Genomic DNA, 19,333 nt, shown 5'->3' on the forward strand with positions numbered 1-19,333 from the left:
TTTCACCGTCTATCATAATATTCAATGACTCTGTTTTTGGCACAAACGTCAAAACACAGAAAAGCGTGTGCTATCATGGGAGAATAACATCACAAACCAGCAATTTTCATATGAACTTTTTATTAAATGTACAATAAAAAAAAAATGGGCATGTCACATGTAATCAGAACGGCTTCTTATGTGGAGAGGGTGTAATCTGTACCACCATCCCTGGTAAACCTGTTCATACAAGGCCAAAAATCTGCTCATCTACAAATTGTATGCACACATACAGAGTACATCTTGAGGGGGGGGCTCAATAGGTGAAATGACTCCTATCATGAAAATGAAAAATCAACTCAAAACACCACCCTGAGGTAAGCAAAAGCAGACAGAGGAATACGAACAGGAACTAAAAAGGATATTAAAGAAAAGGCCTGGCTTGGTTTAAATACAAAGCCCTTCAGACAAGCTCCTCTATGTACAATTAATACAAAACTGATCAATAGCTGTAATCTACGATGCGCACTCCCCCACAATAAACATGACTAAATCATTCTCATGCCATGTATAATACGTCAAGATAGTAGTTCGGATTTTTAAGTGTCAAGGATAGCACTGATTAAGACTGAGCATGCCTTGATGCACCTGGTGCTGCGATTGATCTGTCAAATCAAATAGGAGCTGGTCCTATATCACCAGTTGCTCAAATGGGGAACACCTGGATGAAGCCTTTAATCTCGGGAAGCTGATCTAGACCTGGATTTGGAGTGGGAGACTGAGCGCTTGTCTGGAGACTTGGAGCGACGGTCAGCTGCTGGGGAAGGGGAGCGAGAGGAACGCTCCTCCTTCCCATTTTTCACGGGAGATGCTGATCGGCTACGGGACTTCTTGTTGGCCGACTTCTCCTTGGAGCGGCTGCGGGAATCCCGCTCGGATTTCACCTTGGAGCAGCTCTTGGAACGAGACTTGCTTTTGTTGGAACGGGATCTGGATTTGCGGGTGCGAGAGCGGGAACGAGACTTCCTTCCAGACTTGGAGTGGCGTCTCTTGCTTCGAGAATGGGATCTGCAGGGTGTTGACAGAATGGTTAACAGTCTTTGGTCAATATGGGTACAACAATCTAAACCATACTTCTCTAGACATTAGGGCCAGCTTACCGGGAGTGGGATCTGGAGTTACTCCTGGAGCGACTGCTCCTGCGGCTCCTGCTACGAGAGCGACGTCTGCTGCGAGACCTGAAGAGGGGGAACAAGAATACAAATGTCACATTAAATGGCTGCATAAGTGTGACCACACATGGGATTCACTCATAAAGAGCAGGGTAGTATGTAGAAACTCACCTAGAGCGACTGCCAGAGTAGGAGCGTCGGCGGCGAGACTTTTCCTCCACCAGGCGGATCTTCCTCCCGTTGATGTCCGTGCCGTCCAGCTTGTCTAGGGCCCTCCTCATGTCCGAGCGTGAGCCAAACTCGATGACACCCTCGTTGGTACGCTCCTTGTGGGCGTCGGCATACGTGACCTCTCCAGCCTGACGCATGAAATCCTGTAGGAGACCAGGCAAAGTCACTGCCGAACATTACCCCCATTTTCAGAAACAAAACGGCCTACCATGGATAGCAACTGACAGTTCATCTTCAGTACCTGTCCCTCACCTATAATTATAAACCAGGTAGTTTGGGTCGTGGACACTGATTGGCTGAAACACCATTCCAGCTCTGTGTATATCAGACAATATACCACCGTATGGCGCAAAACTACTTGTTTACTGTTATATTTATGTTGGTAACCGGTTTATAATAGCAATAGGGCACCTTGTGGTACATAATATACCACTGCTAAGGGCTGTCTCCAGGCAATATGCTTTGCATCGTGCCTAAGACCAGCCCTTAGGTACGGTATATTTGCAATATACCACACTGCCTCAGGCCTTATTGCTTAAATATAAGTGTTCCCTCAACTCACCTTCAGATCCTGCCAGCTGCAGCGGCTGGACAGATTCTCAACGATCAGTCGGTACTCAGTACGGACGGGTGGCCCGTACTTATCCCTGCCAGTGCGGCTTCTGCTGCTGCTGTAACCACTACTACCTTTAAATGACAGGACAGACAAATTGTCAGAAAAACAGAGTGGCTTATAGGCATTTCACTTAATGGATCAGACCATGAACAGAGAATGCAACTACCAGAATAAAAGGTGTGGTATGTTTAATATAGGTCCTGTGAGATGTCCATCTGGACCCAGTCTCAAGACAAACCTAATTAAGTGACTGAGGTATTAAAGCTGTGGCATTTGTTGGCTTAGTGGCTGTACATTTTTATTCTCCTCACTGTACAGCCTCTGTAGTTCATTGCTGTGCAAAGAACACCACTGCATCTGTTATCAGCAACATACAGCCAGTCTGACAAATGTTTAAAAACCACAAATCTTTAGCAGTATAAACAAATGGACAGTGATGTTCTTCTTACAAACTCTTGAATCCTGAAAGACAAACAGAGGCTTCCACAAAGTCAATGTCAAAAACTTGTAGCACATTTTGCAAGAGTGCCAACTGACATATCTCTACAAAGGTTTTACCCCATGACATAGCCTAACCGGTTGTCAAACTGGGGACAATGCAGTTGCTTTGCCTGCTTTACAGGGAAAGGTAACATGTTGACTTAAAGCCGTCCCACTTATTCTTTCAACATAGAAACCAATGGGAATCCTCACCATCACCCCTGGTCTATTGGAAAAAGGATGATGTCATCAAGGCTTCCGGTTAGGTCAGCCAAGGGTCAAGAGGCATAGGTCACACACACATTGTAAAGGTGAAAGCCAAGGCCAAACGGGACAGGCAGTCATCTTAGCCTCAATGGACTCAGCCTCAGCCCGCAGCTGGACTCTTTCAAATTGAAACATCAAGGACTTTGTTAATGTTGAAATCAAAACGCAAAGACAATTCACATGTAATGGTATTTCACGGTACAGCTGGGCTACATGGTGACAAAGTCGTGACTTCTTAACTAAATACAGTTGTTTATTGGTGTTCACAATTCCACCAGGAAGAAAACACTAGAAACATGGTTTCACTACACCTAAACAATCAGTAGCAGTAATCTGAGGTCTGCTCTGAGTTGGGTCAAACTTGTACCATACTCAATGGTGACACTATGGAAATGGTGACATCATTGAGTATTGGCGAGTTATGTCAAACTCCACTTCAGGATCACAGGCCTGTGTGTGTACGGTCCACATTCACATCTCCTTGACCCATTGGGAAAAGGGTGACGGGAACATTGAAATACATTGCACTTACTGCGACCACCACCCCCGCCACCACCATATCCATCTCGGTCACGGCGCGGTCCTCTGGCATGTTCCACGGTCACACGCTCCCCGCACAACTCCTTGCCATTCAGTTCATACACTGCGTCGTCCGCATCGCGATTATCCTCAAATTCTACAAAGCCATATCTAAAAGATAAAAAAGTTAAATAAGCTAGCAATAAAAACAAATGCCAAACCAATGAATTAAGGCACTTAAACTACAAGCTGCTAATTAGCCAACTAGTCAGTCACATTTTCTGTGAAGGATAACTATAGTTGTACGCCCTTGAACAGTCTTGATGCAACATAAAACAGGTGATATGGTTCAAAAAGCACATTTGTCTGAGGGTCTGCGTTCTGAAAACACAGATCTCTCAACTCTAACGCATCCGCTGCAGTATAGGGTGTCCTATAAAAAAAATGCTTTTTGACCAAGGGGTAAAATAAGTTAATTGTATAGATTTTCCTTGAAGAAAACCAATGGTCCAAACCTCAATTTGTTCAAAGGCCATGTTCAAAATAATAATAATTGCATTGCAACAGCTAGGCTGGACTCTGCAAGAATTAAGGCTACTGGCTACCTGACAGGCTCACTTTACTGTTGAACTCACATCTTTCTTTTTTGAGTCCACAGGATATAAAATAGTAGGGCTGTATTTTACTATATACCGGTATTGAGGCACGGACCGGTCTTGGTTTTTACGTTATATTCTATAACAGTATTAGAACGTTAAAAATAACAATTGTGATATGCCATGTATAACATCCATTTTATAGTTTACACCGCTACTCAAGGCATCCCTCTCCTCGCCGCTTTCCACAGACCTAGCCCTGCCCCCCTAGGAGAGCACTTGTTGTTGCCTGACCACAAGAAACTTGTTCAGTCTGCACGGTCAATGTAGCACATGCAACAGTGTTGATGACAACAATGTTGTTTCCACTTTGCTTCTTAATAGAAATTACACGTTCTATAATTACACAATTAGTTTGTTTCTTACATCTACAAAAAGCAAAGTTTATCTATTCTAAAAAAGTTTTAACAGGCCTCAATCTGCATGTTGTTTGCGCAACAGTATCTTCTAAATCAAAGAGGAATAGGCAAATGATGAAGATTGTAGGGTCCCATGAGAAACACTGTCCAACAATTTGGTTCCTACCCTGTCACAATAACTCCTCCCTGCCATTTACATTCATTGTCATGTCCAACACTGTAATCAAAGTGCCCACTATTATAACAATATAATTAACATCCTAATTCCATGATACCAACAGTTCACCCAAGCGTTTTTGATCTAAATCACAACATTTGGTTAAAAACAAGGCCTAGATTATTTAACCCATATTGTGCAGCCCCGTGTGGCAGTGTGGAAATTATCTATAATTTGAGGGCAAGAAATGTAGAAATGTATGAAAATAATTTTTGTTGAATTGAACAGAATGGAGAAAAACCCCAACGAATTAACTTAGAATGTATGTGTTGCCACCCTAGGGTCACACTACTCAAGGCAAATGTTGAACTTTTATTATTTAAAAACATAACATACTGTCATAAATTGGAAAAAAATATTGTGATATGCTATTTGGACCATGTTGCCCAGCCCCAACATAAGAGGTAAGATGGATATTGATTTTGAGCAGTCATGTAGTATATCACATTTTAGTACACACTTCCATACCCATTCAAAATTGTTGTTATTTTTCAAATAATTCACAAGTGTAACTCTGAAATGTCAACGGAGCACTGAACATTTATTTACCAGGCTTTTTATTCTCAAAGCCTTTTACATTTAATTCAGCTCATGCAAATTTGTTACACCCTGTGGGAGGACACCCTATAAAAGTATACATTTAAGAAAGTGCTATTGTCAGTCTCCCCCACAAAAAGAAAAAACACATGTAATATTGAAATACTGTAGGAATGACATTTATTAATATGGAGGGCTGTTTCTTCTGTGGAGTGCCAATATGGCCGACCGGTGACTTCAGAGCTTCATATGCCAATACTTAGCATCCAAAATCCAGGGTTTATATACATCATTGGTAGCCACATGGCCGCACCAAAAAAATATAGGTTTCCACTAGATAACACAGCAACAAAGTCGAAATTGGCTATATTGTAAAAATGCATGAAAACAATTATATTTTTGGTCCTCGGTTAAGAGTGATTGGTTAAGGTTAGGTTTAAAAACCACATTTTAATAAGAGAAATTGTGGAAATAGGTGGGGTTCACGACTTTGGCTGTAATAACTAGTAACGACCAAAAAAAACTGCCTGCAGCCAAACAAGCAGCCATTTTGAACACGCTGTGTAGTAGCTAGCATCTAAATACGTTAGCTAGGGGCCTTCTTTACCAAACATGTTAAATGCTTTAGTAAATCAAATGTGTGCATCTAATAACCACTAACTTTAGCTAATTTCTATTACACGCACAGATAACACAAAGGAAATGTGAATGTATTTCGCTTATGTTTTGGGGAAGCTAGCCGAAAGCAAGTAGGTAACGTTAGCTAGTTAACGCCAACTGGATATGAAGTTACCATTAGCTTGCCAGCTATTTTTTGTTCCAACTGATTCTCTTATATGATCAACTTACCCATTTTTCAGATCAATTTCCATAAGCTTTCCGTAGCCATTGAAAAATCTTTGAAGGTCTTTTTCTCGAGCATTATAATTAAGTTTTCCAACATAGATGCGAGGCATGATTAATGATCCTCGCACAAAATATCGTAATCAAAAGAGAAGTAGCCGAGGAGTTCGAATGTTTTATGTAGACTGTGACGTAAAAGACCATCGCGAGAATACACGAATTCCCGCTCCGGTGTCTGGTCATCTGAACCAGTGTTTCCCAAACCCTGGTCCTCGAGTACCTCCAACAGTAGAGTTTCGTTGTAGCCCTTGACAAACGTACATAATTCAAATCATTGTGGGCTTGATGATTAGTTGACAAGTTGAATCAGGTGTGCTTGTTCAGGGTTACAATAAAAATGTGGGTTAATCGACCAGGGTTGGGAAACACTGATCTAAACCAAACCCTAAACATGGCTGTCTAAATTCTGCTTGTAGTCTACTATCGTATAGAACTAAACATTTTTCTGCAGCATTTTTCAGTTTATCGTGCAGAGTACTTTAGCTATACATTATAGTAGCCTACTATAGACAAGGGAATTTAGAGATACTGGGACCTGTAGCTATTGATGCCAGCAGGTAGCCTGGCGGGTAGGAGCGATGGGCCAGTAACCGAAAGGTTGCTGTATTGAATCCCAGAGCCGACAAGGTAAAAATCTGTTCTGAGCAAGGCAGTTAACCCAGTTTTCCAGGTGCTAATTTCAATTAAGGCAGCCCCCTAAGTATCCCCTTTCCCAAATTCAGTGTCCCTCTTATAGAAATCCAAATGGGTGAAATAGGGTAATGTTCAGTTACAGAAGCCCAGCATACCATGTATGTTCTATGCATTGTTTGTTTAGTGTTCTAAACATATGTGAATATGTGCAGGGGTTGGCTCCCGAGTGGAGCAGCAGTCTAAAGTACTGCATCTCAGAGCAAAGGGCATCACTGCATCACATCCGGCCGTGATTGGAAGTCCCATAGGGCGGCGCACAACTGGTCCGGGGTAGGCCGTCATTGTAAATAAGAATTGTTCTTAACTGACACACCGAGTTAAATAAAAAAAATATGTGCAAGAGAATGAAAAAAGGTGTTGCAAAAAACAGTTGGATAGTGTAACTTGTCTTTATCTACTCATTTATGTCATTCTCCAATATCGTTAAATTGTACAACAACGTAACAGAAAAAAAAACATTACTTTAAATGCAACCATGGTATCGTGACAAAATAAAATAGATATTTCAAAACAATATCTTATCACTCTGCAACCCCTATTTTGCAAGCACCAGCTCCACCTTTGGTGTTGGCACAGGAAAGGAACAGGGTCGTGCAGGCATGACGTGTGCATTTGACAACCCTCCATTTTGCAAACAACAGGCGAGATACTGGACAAATCTAGAGACATGAGAGAAATGTACAAGCCATTAAGTCTGTTGCTTTCAAGTCTTTTCTTGTCCACCAATATACACGTGGTTCTACATTTCTTAATGAGAGCATAGAAAATCATGTCTTGACGGTCACCATAGAGGTGACCAAACATGACTGATGAAATGACAATGGCATTCTGACTCACCATTTCTTGTTCCGTGGTTTCAGCTCCTCAGTAGCATTACGCAGGAAGATGTAGTTCTTTTTCTGAGGGTTGTAGTACTCATGTCCCTGAGGTTTAACACAAAGATGTATCAATTTTGCTTATTTAAAATATTGCCTGGCCATTTTGAAGGAATAAAATGAGTCTTAAATCAACCTATCTATCATAACATGAGGTACGAGATAAAATGTTACCTTTGACCAATCATAGCTGGAGGCGTAAGCAAAGATGTTGCCATTGTTGTTGAAGGAGCATGCTGTGATTGGCTGATCCAGCTGCTCTGAGGTCTTCAGCTTGGTGCGGGCGTCTTTATCCCAGAAGCTGAAGCGACCATCTGACCCAACAGTCGCCAGTGTCCCGTGGACAGGGTGGAAGGAGATGGCATTTACCTGTTTAATCAGAAACAGCAAGGTGTTTGCATGAAAAACACCCCAATACATTATGCTACCTACCGACTGTAGCCAAATGTATATGAAAGCAGGGTGTAGAGAGCACAAGCTGCACTCACAGCATAGATGTCTTGTGGTGTGGCTGTGTTGGTTCCATTCGACCTGTGGCACTTAAAGGTGAAGTTATCCTTGGCTCTACAACACAAAAACACAGTGTTGTGAGTAGGGTGCCATGGGTGGTAGCCAAGGTCTTTCTCACAGTTTAAGGAACAGCCTGGTTTGTGGCACTCACGGGTTAGGAGGGTTGATGTAGTGAATTGCAACCCGCCCTTCAATGCTTCCGAGAGCAAATCCAGCAGGCTTGTTCTGTTTGTCCTTAAAAATGGCTATGCAGCGGTGCTGATACAGGGAGATGGAAGAGGTAGTGTTAGGGTGTACACCACAGGCATGAACTATTCATGAATAATTGATAATCAATGGAAACTGCACTCTGAAAAGGTGTGTGTATGTACAGTAGTAGACAGTCCTGTAAATGTATTGTTCATTTTTTTTTTATGTAACCTTTATTTATCCAGGAAGTCCCAATGAGGTCAAAAGAACTCTTTTAGGGAGACCTGTAAGTCACCTGGTATGTGAGACCAGTCACCTGGTGTTTGAGTGGTGAGTCTATCCTCCTAAACTCAGACGGCTGGTTTTCAAGCTGATATACAATCAAACCTCGGTCTGCAGACGCTACCACTGCCATGGGGTACACCTGAAAACAACAGGGAACCAATCAGCCGAGTTGACAACACATGACTTATAAAACCAGCGGCCTCATTTATAACCGTTGCATACATTTCACACTAAATACCTGCGCACGCCATTTCTGAAAAGAATGCGTACATCTAAAAATAGAGATTTATAAACTTGGTGCACACCATACATACGCATGTTTCCCGTTATAAATCAGACCTGTCATAAAACTGAGCATGAGTGAACGAGTATTAAATCTCCACCCGGAAAACGCCATCCGTTCACTTTTTACAGTGACAATAACCCTCCCTTTATTTTCTGTATATTTGTCACTATTGGAATTAGGCCACGGCAATTTCTATAAAAAAGATCAATGGTATATTTGATCACATTTCTGTAGAGGTGTGGGCAGAAAGTTATGCTATTTTGCAGTAACTTGTCTATTTACTGTGTTGGCAGAAAGTTTTATTTTTAAATGCAGTAATTTATGCTGTATTGGCCATTTCTGAAAGAGAAAACAATTGCCATACAGTAGTAGCATACATACTTCAAAGTAAAAGATCAACTGTGTTGATGTCCACCTGTTACATTCGTCTGTCGGCTAGAAACCAAGCTGCATATGTGATCACGTATAGCAAAACTTGAAATACATTGCCTATCTATTTACATAGACCCAATTAAATGAGATGCACATGGTAATTTGTTGTATGGCTATTTCAGGAATATGAACCCATCACAGCCATACAAATTAAGGAATTTATTCAGAAATAATTACGAAAATAACAATTCTGTAATTATTTTAGAATCTAAAAACCAAACACACTTGATATTTGCTATTCTCACTAACAGCAAATGGCTGCATCTCATTATTATGTGTTTATGAATAAGCGTGTCACCATATACCCCATTTGCACAGGCCAACTTTCCTGATTGCAATACTTAAACCGCCAGAAGATGTGCGTACGCATGTCTTAATTTGTGTGGAGGAAAATACATTCTCACGTCAAGTTCTGTGACAACCTTTGTGTAAACTGGCACATGCATATTTTGGGGTATATTTTGTACGTACGCACCGTTTATAAATGAGGCCCCAGGACAGCACACTTTAAGCAATTATTTGGGGAACATTTAACTCTGCTGAATGCTATTTAGAGCTATTATAGAAAACCACTTAAAGAATATTAATCACTGGAGCTTTAGCACTAGGTCCTCACCACATCTGCACAGTAGCACCTCTCTGGCAACTGCAGAGACATCATTGGGTTGGGCGAGCGGGTGTCCCAGAACTACAGCAGAGCAAATCAAACAAATAAATGAACGATTAAAAGTATAACTAAGAATTACTTTATGATCACAATGGGGAAATTTTGTTTGTGACACTGTAAATTAAAACATATCATCAAAGCATACAAATTCATGGGTGACTCATAATGATTTAACTGTACACAATATACACTTCACATCAGTACAATGTCAACTGTAAGCCAGCCCGCTGAACATTCTAGTGACTGTCATTCAGGAGCCTTACTGCTACTGGGATAAAGGACTGTTTGGCTCTATTCCTTTAATAACCTATAATAACTATTATATATATATATATATATATATTTCTTACCTTCAGAGTTTTGTCCCAGCTGCCTGTCATGATGCAGTTGTAGTTGGGGGCTTTGATCCAGTGGACTGTTCTGATAGGAGCATCATGCTAAATGGAAACAAATCAAAGACCATTTCTAATATGATCTAGTGTCAACAGAACTTGTCAATGTATTCAAGGGAAGCACAGAGAGGTGATAAAACTACAAATTGAAAAATAACACTGAAAACAGTATTCATAGCCTGAAATATTTACCTGTGCGATCTGTATTGCCTGGTTGCTGTTGAGGTCCCACATTTTGGCAGTCTTGTCACAAGACGCAGTGAAAACCTTGCTACCGTCCTAAAAGAGCAAGGGAACAAATAAGTCAAGTTTCATTCAAACACCTCATATGGTTGGTAAAGATATGTAATGTGAGGGGGCCTACTTCGCTCCAGCAGACATCAAGGACGGGACCCGTGTGCATCTGCTGGGCTTTGGGGACTGTCTGCCCGTTGTCCTGTACCTCCCAACACCTCACCTGGAAAAATGTAAGAAAACAGTCTCATATGTTGTTACAAAGTGAATGGGTTTTAGACTCATAGCAACAAACATAAGTATGAAGTGGGCACTTTAAGTGGACCATGACAACTCACATCATTGGCCCAGGATCCCCCTATCAAGAAGTTCCCTGGCATGGCAGGAGGACTGAACGCCAAGCAACTGATGCTGTCATCTGGGGGTGAGGTTACTTCCACATCCTGTATGAGATAATATATAATTCAAAATCAAATATATTTGAATTACACCTCTCAGAACAAGTTCTACTAGTAAAATATTGATTATTAAGCAGGTTACAGATAGGGAATGTTATGAGCTAGCTACTTACCTTCATTGGGTTGTGGGTGTCCGTGGTTGCCGCTCCAAATCCCCCAGCGCCAAAGCCAGTGCTGGCCCCGAACAAACTCATGACGTCGGATTCACTTGAGCCAACACGCGGTTAGTGATCTTAAATGGTACAGAATAGACAGCATTACAATAACGTGGTTATTCAATTAACCTTACCATGATAGTATACATAAAGTACAATAACGCAAGAGGACCGCTAGCGAGTGGTTGTCAAATTGTGGCAACAGATTTAGTTATTTTTGGGCTTCAGTGATAGAACGTTAGCTAAATGAATGGAGGTAACTCATAAACCATTATCATGTTGTTCACTTAGCAAGCAATGCATCTGCACCAAATTATCATATCAACCGACGTATTGATACTAAATAGCTTACTTTTGTCCCAGTGAAATGCAGTAGTTTTAAATGTGTACATATCAATTGTGTTTACCTTTTTTTTACGTTGAGGAGAAGCTTGGTTGAAGAAGAAAACGCAGCGCAATGAGCGGAAAAGGAAGTGCTTTCATTGCACATGCGTCGGCAATGTAGGGCGGGTTCCAGGTAGTATTCATTGCAGACGCGCTGCACAGATAATCTCGTCTCACAATGAAATACGGGTTTTACATGTAAAAAGTAGTTAAATCGGAATCTAGTGATATCTGGTTATCTTGACGTTGTTCTAATTCCTCCCATGATATAAAACGACGTTTACACACTTTCAAGGATTAGTGTGCACGATAAACATTTATTTGGGTGTTACCTATTCAATATAATCAACAAGGCAAACCAAACAACATATTCTCTTAAAAATGGAAGTCATGCAATAAAGTTGAATATTTGTGTTGTCATTGTAAAAATCAGGTTTAAAATAATTTGAACTAGACTTTGTATTTGCTTTTTTGAACAAATCAGGACTTTCTTTGATACCATGTGGATAGCTTGTATATTCTTGTTTACTATTTGAAATCAACAACCTCTTATATCCAAGGTGCCTGCTCAGAGTGTTTTTCTTAAATTGAGTTGCACCCCATGCCCTCAGAACAGCCTCAATTTGTTGGGGCATGGATTCTACAAGGTGTCGAAAGCGTTCCACAGGGATGCTGGCCCATGTTGACTCCGATGATTCCCACTGTTGTCAAGTTGGCTGGGTGTCCTTTGGGTGGTGGACCATTCTTGATACACAAAGGAAACTTTTGACCCTGAAAATCACAGCAGCTTTGCAGTTCTTGTCACAAACCGGTGCACCTGGCACCTACTACCATAGCCCATTATATCTTGCCCATCCACCCTCTGAATGGCACACAAACACAATCCATGTCTTTATTGTCTCAAGGCTTAAAAATCCTTATTTAACCTGTCTCTTCACATTCATCTACACTGATTTGAAGTGGATGTAACAAGTGACATCAACAAGGGTTCATAGCTTTCACATGGATTCAACTGATCAGTCTATGTCATGGAAAGAGAAGGTGTTGTTAATGTTTGTATACTCGGTGTATGTTATTATATATTACACACACACACTCACACACACCACAAAGATGTCATCCTAACTTCTCCCACATTTTCTGTCGTCTCAATTTGAATAATGTGCTCTTATTAAAGGACATCTGGCTATTTTCACCTACTGACAGTCTGCTATGATGAAGTATAAAGATCTCAGATAAGCCTGTAAAAGCTGCAACTGTATATGCATTCGTTAATCAAGACCTTTTTGAGTTAACATCTGGGATGGTGCAACTGTTGAGAATCTGAGTCTATGGTTGTTGTGAGGGAAAGGGGTTGAGTGTGTATGAGTGTGGATGATTTTAAATATGTTACCTGGCCTTGATGACTCCTTGCTGTCCCCAGTCCACCTGGCCGTGCTGCTGCTCCAGTTTCAACTGTTCTGCCTGCGGCTATGGAACCCTGTCCTGTTCACCGGACGTGCTACCTGTCCCAGACCTGCTGTTTTCAACTCCCTATAGACAGCAGATGAACTGCAGAGATCTACAGCTGAGGTGGGAGACTCTGTCCATAGGAAAACAATCAGTCGTATATTGCACAAATCTGGCCTTTATGGAAGAGTGGCAAGAAGAAAGCCATTTCTTAAAGATATCCATAAAAGGTGTCGTTTAAAGTTTGCCACAAGCCACCTTCTTCCACACCAAACATGTGGAAGAAGGTGCTCTGGTCAGATGAAACCAAAATTGAACTTTTTGGCAACAATGCAAAGCGTTATGTTTGGCGTAAAAGCAACACAGCTGAACACACCATCCCCACTGTCAAACATGGTGGTGGCAGCATCATGGTTTGGGCCTGCTTTTCTTCAGCAGGGACAGGGAAGATGGTTAAAATTGATGGGAAGATGGATGGAGCCAAATACAGGACCATTCTGGAAGAAAACCTGATGGAGTCTGCAAAACACCTGAGACTGGGACGGAGATTTGTCTTCCAACAAGACAATGATCCAAAACATAAAGCAAAATCTACAATGGAATGGTTCAAAAAGAAACATATCCAGGTGTTAGAATGGCCAAGTCAAAGTCCAGACCTGAATCCAATCGAGAATCTGTGGAAAGAACTGAAAACTGCTGTTCACAAATGCTCTCCATCCAACCTCACTGAGCTCGAGCTGTTTTGCAAGGAGGAATGGGAAAAAATGTCAGTTTCTCGATGTGCAAAACTGATAGAGACATACCCCAAGCGACTTACAGCTGTAATCACAGCAAAAGGTGGCGCTACAAAGTATTAACTTAAGGGGGCTGAATAATTTTGCACGCCCAATTTTTCAGTTTTTGATTTGTTAAAAAAGTTTGAAATATCCAATAAATGTCGTTCCACTTCATGATTGTGTCCCACTTGTTGTTGATTCTTCACAAAAAAATACAGTTTTATATCTTTATGTTTGAAGCCTGAAATGTGGCAAAAGGTCGCAAAGTTCAAGGGGGCCGAATACTTTCGCAAGGCACTGTACATCGGGGACTAATGGGAAACACAGGAGACACCTGGAGGTGGGTGGAGACAATCACAAAGACAGGTGAAACAAATCAGGGCGTGACAAGTAAAGTAAAACTGCAAAACATTTGGCAAAGAAATGTACTTTATGTCCAGAATACAAAGCTGTCCCGCATAATGTTGAAGACACAGCAGCTGACATCACATTATGAACATCAGACTCTCTCTCAAACTAGTGCAATTAGAATTGCAGGAACCAACAGCCGGAGGCCGTGCCTTGAATCAATATAACCAAATGCCCTTTGCAATATTATTTAAAATAATCATAACTGAATTGAAGTAAGTACGCCTACCTCGTCATGTTCGTAGTGTCTGTCTGTACTTACCCACGCCGGACCAGACTGGGAGCTGAATGAGAGGCCATCATTGTTTTTCCCCTAATCCTCCACAGCTAAAGCAAAAACACCACATGGTCATATTTTAACACAAGTGTACTCATTGAAAGGAATGTATAAGACAGACACTAGCATTCAAGACACTGCCCATCACGAAAGTGAATAATTACTACAAGGTCAAATGCCATCCTTCTCCGGTATCTCTCCTTCCTCCTGGAAATCAACCTTCTAGGACTCATTTTTCTTTGCTGGCAACTGAAGATTCCAGGTTGTCGTCTTCTACTGCCTCGCTCTGCTCTCCTTGCATTTTCAGCTCCTGTTTTTAATGGATTGAGAGAACCTGTCAGAAAAACGTGTTATGGTTCTCATAGACATGGCTCCAATCCAGGTTTACATACAAGGTATATACTCTTATTCTTTCATGTAAATCAAGTCCTATAACATACCTTTATCCGAACACGTCTGTAGCTTCCGAACGGGTTGGCCTACAAACTAATGACTCACTAGCAGGGGTTAAGGTAGTTCATTTCTTACTAGTACGGGATACCCAAGTGCGTGCATGTATTTTTTTTATACTACAAAAATTACACGGTAGCCTACTCTGCTGAAACGGACAAACAATGTCTGACACAAATACAAGATTTTAATTTTTTATTTAACCTTTATTTAACTAGGCAAGTCAGTTAAGAACAAATCATTTCCACAATGACGGCCTACTTGTAAAGCCCCCCGGCCAAACCCTCCGCTAACCCAGACGACGGCTGGGCAAATTGTCCTATGAGACTCCCGATCACGGCCGGTTGTGATACAGGCCTGGATCGAATCCAGGTCTGTAGTGACGCCTCTAGCACTGCGATGCAGTGCTTTAGACCGCTGCGCCACCTGGCCACAGTGTCGTCCATTTAACCTGGAGGAGGAGATTATCGTCCAAAAACAAACAGAAGTGGCACTGACCCAATGACAAAAACAGTGAAAATGCACACTCAGCGGGGATAAGGCCCATGCTCTCCGCTGGAGCCAATAAGATAGGCTGCTGTTCGCTCAATGAAGTTAAGAATTTTGATAACTAAGAGATAGATTGAGTCTTTTCATTGTCATATCATTACAGCAATAGTCATTTGCTTTCCAAACAGTATTTGTGCGATTGTATTCTTAAGTATTGCAATATGCCTGGCTGGGTCTCTCTGCTTATCACTGACAGTCTGAACTCAACAGTCAGCAATTTGGTATTTGCAGTGCGCGGTCCCCAAAGTGTGGGCCCTTTTGACTGCAGGCTGTGCGATTTAAAACAATTAGCAGCTTTACAAAAAAAAGTTTTTTAATTGTTTATAGCTAATGATCCTCAGTGGCCAAATCCTGCATTCTGGTGTAGCAGCCTATTTTGAATTATTTTATTTATTTCTGTATAGACAAGAGTAAGCTAATTAGGTTATAGGCGTATTATTTTGTCATTTTAATTACATTTACTTTGGGGAAAGCTTAGCTTCCCCTAGCCTTATGGACACGCTGCCTATGACTTTTAATGTGGCATAAACACAACCAGCCATGATGTTTTCATCTGATTGTCAAACAATCACTTAACAAAGGAGCTCCTGTAGGCTACCCTCGCACATTCTTCCACTGACAAAATCATTTCAGGCCCAATAGTGCACTGTGCACCTGCAATTTGATGAAAGGAAAGAGACTTTTACAAAACACCTACATGTATTGCAATGACATTCTGGGATTGTCATTAGGATTACACTTGTAGCCCGAAATTATTCAACCATTATGGAAGCCAAAAGGTTCAAACATATCTTAACACTTGTAATTATAATTTATAACTTGCTTTTTTCATGTGTCAAATGTGATTTTTTTTACCTGTCCAGTTTGGTTTACAGATGATTTGAATGATTGTCATGATAATTTTCACTTGCTTTTTTCAAATGTCATTTTTTGTTCCGGGTAAGATGATTTTATAATCCACGGTTGTCCACGCGTGCCTTAGTCTCGGCCACTCATCTCCGCCTTGTCCGGGAGTGTCTCGGCTACTCGTCTCCACCTTGAAAAAATGGTGTGTTCTCCTCAAACCTCAACACAGCTTGGAGCTTATTTTTTGGGGGGGGTATTTGGTATTTAATTATGATCCCCATTAGCTGTTGCAAAAGCAGCAGCTACTCTTCCTGGGGTCCACACAAAACATGAAACATTACATAATACAGAACATTAATAGACAAGAACAGCTCAAGGACAGAACTACATACATAAAAAAAAGGCACATGTAGCCTACATATCAATGCATACACACAACCTATCTAGGTCAAATAGGGGAGAGGCGTTGTGCCGTGAAGTGTTGCTTTATCTGTTTTTTTAAACCAGGTTCACTGTTTATTTGAGCAATATGAGATGGAACGGAGTTCCATGCAATAATGGCTCTATATAATACTGTACACTTTCTTGAATTTGTTCTGGATTTGGGACTTTGAAAAGACCCCTGGTGGCATGTCTGGTGGGGTAGGTGTGTGTGTCAGAGCTGTGTGTAAGTTGACTATGCAAACAATTTGGAATTTTCAACACATTAATGTTTCTTATAAAAAGAAATGAAGCAGTCAGTCTTCCCTAAACTCTTAGCCAAGGGAGACTGGAATGCAGAGGTTTATATCCGCCCTCTGATTACAATGAAGAGCAATACGTGCTGCTCTGTTCTGGGCCAGCTGCAGCTTAACTAGGTCTTTCCTTGCAGCACTGGACTACACAAATGGACAATAATCAACATTAGACAAACTAGAGCTTGCAGAACTTACTTTTTGGAGTGTGGTGTCAAAAAATCAGACCATCTCTTTATTATGGACAGACCTCTCCCCATCTTTACAACCATTGAATCTATATGTTTTGACCATGACAGTTTACAATCTAAGGTAACGCCAAGTAATTTAGTCCTCTCAACTTGTTCAACAGCCACACCATTCATTACCAGATTCAGCTGAGGTCTAGAACTTAGGGAATGATTTGTACCAAATACAATGCTCTTAGTTTTAGAGATGTTCAGGAACAATTTATTACTGGCCACCCATTCCAAAACAGACTACAACTCTTTGTTAAGGGTTTCAGTGACTTCATTATCTGTGGTTGCTGATGCGTATATGGTTGAATCCTCAGCATACTGTACATGGACACACATGCTTTGTTTAATGCCAGTGGCAGGTAACTGGTAAAAATAGAAAAGAGCAGAGGGCCTAGAGAGCTGCCCTGCGGTACACCACACTTTACATGGTTGACATTAGAGAAGTTTCCATTAAAGAAAACAACCCTCTGAGTTCTATTAGATAGATAGCTCTGAATCCACGATATGGCAGAGGTCGAAAAACCATAACACATACGTTTTCTCAACAACAAGTTATGGTCAATAATATCAAAGGCTGCACTGAAATCTAACAGTACAGTTCCCACAATTTTCTTATCAATTTCTTTCAACCAATCTTCAGTAATTTGTGTCAGTGCAGTACATGTTGAGTGCCCTTCTCTATAAGCATGCTGAAAGTCTGGTGTTAATTTGTTTACAGAGAAATAGCATTGTATTTGGTCAAACACAATTTTTTCCCAACAGTTTGCTAAGAGCTGGCAGCAAGCTTATTGATCTGCTGTTGTAACCAGCAAAGGCAACTTTACCACTCTTGAGGAGCAGAATTACTTTGGCTTCCCTCCAGGCCTGAGGATAGACTTTCAGATTAAAGATATGACAGAAAGGAGTGGCTATAGAGTCAACTACCATCCTCAGTAGCTTTCTATTTAAGTTGTCAATGCCAGAAGGTTTGTCAATATTGATTGCTAAGAATTTTTCACCCTCTCCCACACTAACTTTACAAAATTCTAACTTGCAATACTTTTCATTCATTATTAGTTTTTTTATGCATGAATACGATGACTCACTGTTTGTTGTTGGCATTTCCTGCCTAAATTTTCCCACTTTGCCAATGAAGTAATCATAAAAATAATTGGCAACATCAAATGGTTTTATGATGAATGAGCCATCTGATTCGATGAAAGATGGAGTTGAAAACCAACCGGTTTCCAGTCAATTTGCACATTTTTCATGCGGCTGACATGCAGTAATGTTAAACAAAGGTGTAATGGCCTATAGTTTTTTAGGCATGTGGTATTAATTGTGATAGGCTCATGTTTTACCGGTACAGCCCCTCCCCATAAGTGTCACAGGACTAATCTAAAGGTAACCTGTATGCATGTAGTTTTGTGTCCCCCAAAATTGGGTTAAATGTGTAAAAAAAAAAGTAAAAATCATTCCTGAGCTGTCTTACATGTCCTATATAAAAATAGTGTAACATTAAAGTTATCCTTTTTCGATAAAACTACACCAAATATATTAACGTCACCAAATCATTGATTAAAACTTTGAGTAGCTGACTCAAAGAGCAAAGAGACAAAAACATTTTTTAAATGAAGGCGAAGCAAGAGAGCTATATTTCACTTCACTTACTTGTGAACTGTGTTTGCATGTGATCAGGGGTGTATTTATTCTGCAGATTCTGTTGAAAAACTCTCGTTTGCAACTTTTAGACTAATGATCACACAATAGATCAGCTAGATGCTGGGAATATTGTGCAAGGCGGTATTGAATGTGTCATTATCTTTCACCTTGATTACTAAAATGTATCTTGACCTGTGCAACTACGTTGTAAACTTTCATTCATAGGCTAGGCTGGAGCTACCCAAAAATGTATCATGTAGTAGCCTAAACCAATCAATGTTTCAATGAGCTGGGTGAATGGAATATGAATAACAGTCATCCAATTTGCTGTAATATAAATAAGGCCATGCTCATGAAAATGTTTTATCGTCCTCCATCTTAAATGACACCAACTACCAATGATTGCAAATCAGACACATTAACCAACATTTAACAAACACCTGAAAAATATTTCAAACTAACAAAATA

General features: G+C 40.8%; 2 protein-coding genes across 4 annotated transcripts; both read right to left on the minus strand.

The window, feature by feature from the left end:
- Window positions 1–103: 103 nt before the first annotated feature.
- LOC110492341 (serine/arginine-rich splicing factor 6) lies at window positions 104–6,094 on the minus strand. The gene is made up of 6 exons (XM_021566575.2): window positions 5,883–6,094; window positions 3,278–3,435; window positions 1,945–2,069; window positions 1,323–1,525; window positions 1,140–1,217; window positions 104–1,047 (listed from the first exon to the last, which is right to left on the minus strand). The coding sequence occupies exons 1-6, from the start codon at window positions 5,987–5,989 to the stop codon at window positions 714–716; spliced, it is 1,005 nt and encodes a 334-aa protein (XP_021422250.1). The 5' UTR covers window positions 5,990–6,094; the 3' UTR covers window positions 104–713.
- Window positions 6,095–7,002: 908 nt separating this feature from the next.
- On the minus strand, window positions 7,003–11,660 carry LOC110492339 (mRNA export factor). Of its 3 annotated transcripts, none has more exons than XM_036947332.1 (13): window positions 11,520–11,660; window positions 11,071–11,189; window positions 10,838–10,942; window positions 10,630–10,722; window positions 10,458–10,544; window positions 10,224–10,310; window positions 9,823–9,894; window positions 8,520–8,627; window positions 8,166–8,272; window positions 7,993–8,068; window positions 7,679–7,873; window positions 7,467–7,552; window positions 7,003–7,288 (listed from the first exon to the last, which is right to left on the minus strand). In XM_036947332.1, coding segments are annotated over exons 2-13 (1,098 nt in total). In that variant the 5' UTR covers window positions 11,152–11,189; window positions 11,520–11,660; the 3' UTR covers window positions 7,003–7,287. The 3 variants fall into 3 exon arrangements, with proteins under 3 accessions (XP_036803227.1, XP_021422247.1, XP_036803226.1); XM_021566572.2 differs by having other exon boundaries at window positions 8,499–8,627; XM_036947331.1 differs by lacking the exon at window positions 7,003–7,288 and having other exon boundaries at window positions 7,463–7,552.
- Between the last annotated feature and the right edge of the window lie 7,673 nt (window positions 11,661–19,333).

The sequence above is a fragment of the Oncorhynchus mykiss genome, chromosome 16 (genome assembly GCF_013265735.2).
Source record: "Oncorhynchus mykiss isolate Arlee chromosome 16, USDA_OmykA_1.1, whole genome shotgun sequence".
NCBI lineage: Eukaryota > Metazoa > Chordata > Actinopteri > Salmoniformes > Salmonidae > Oncorhynchus > Oncorhynchus mykiss.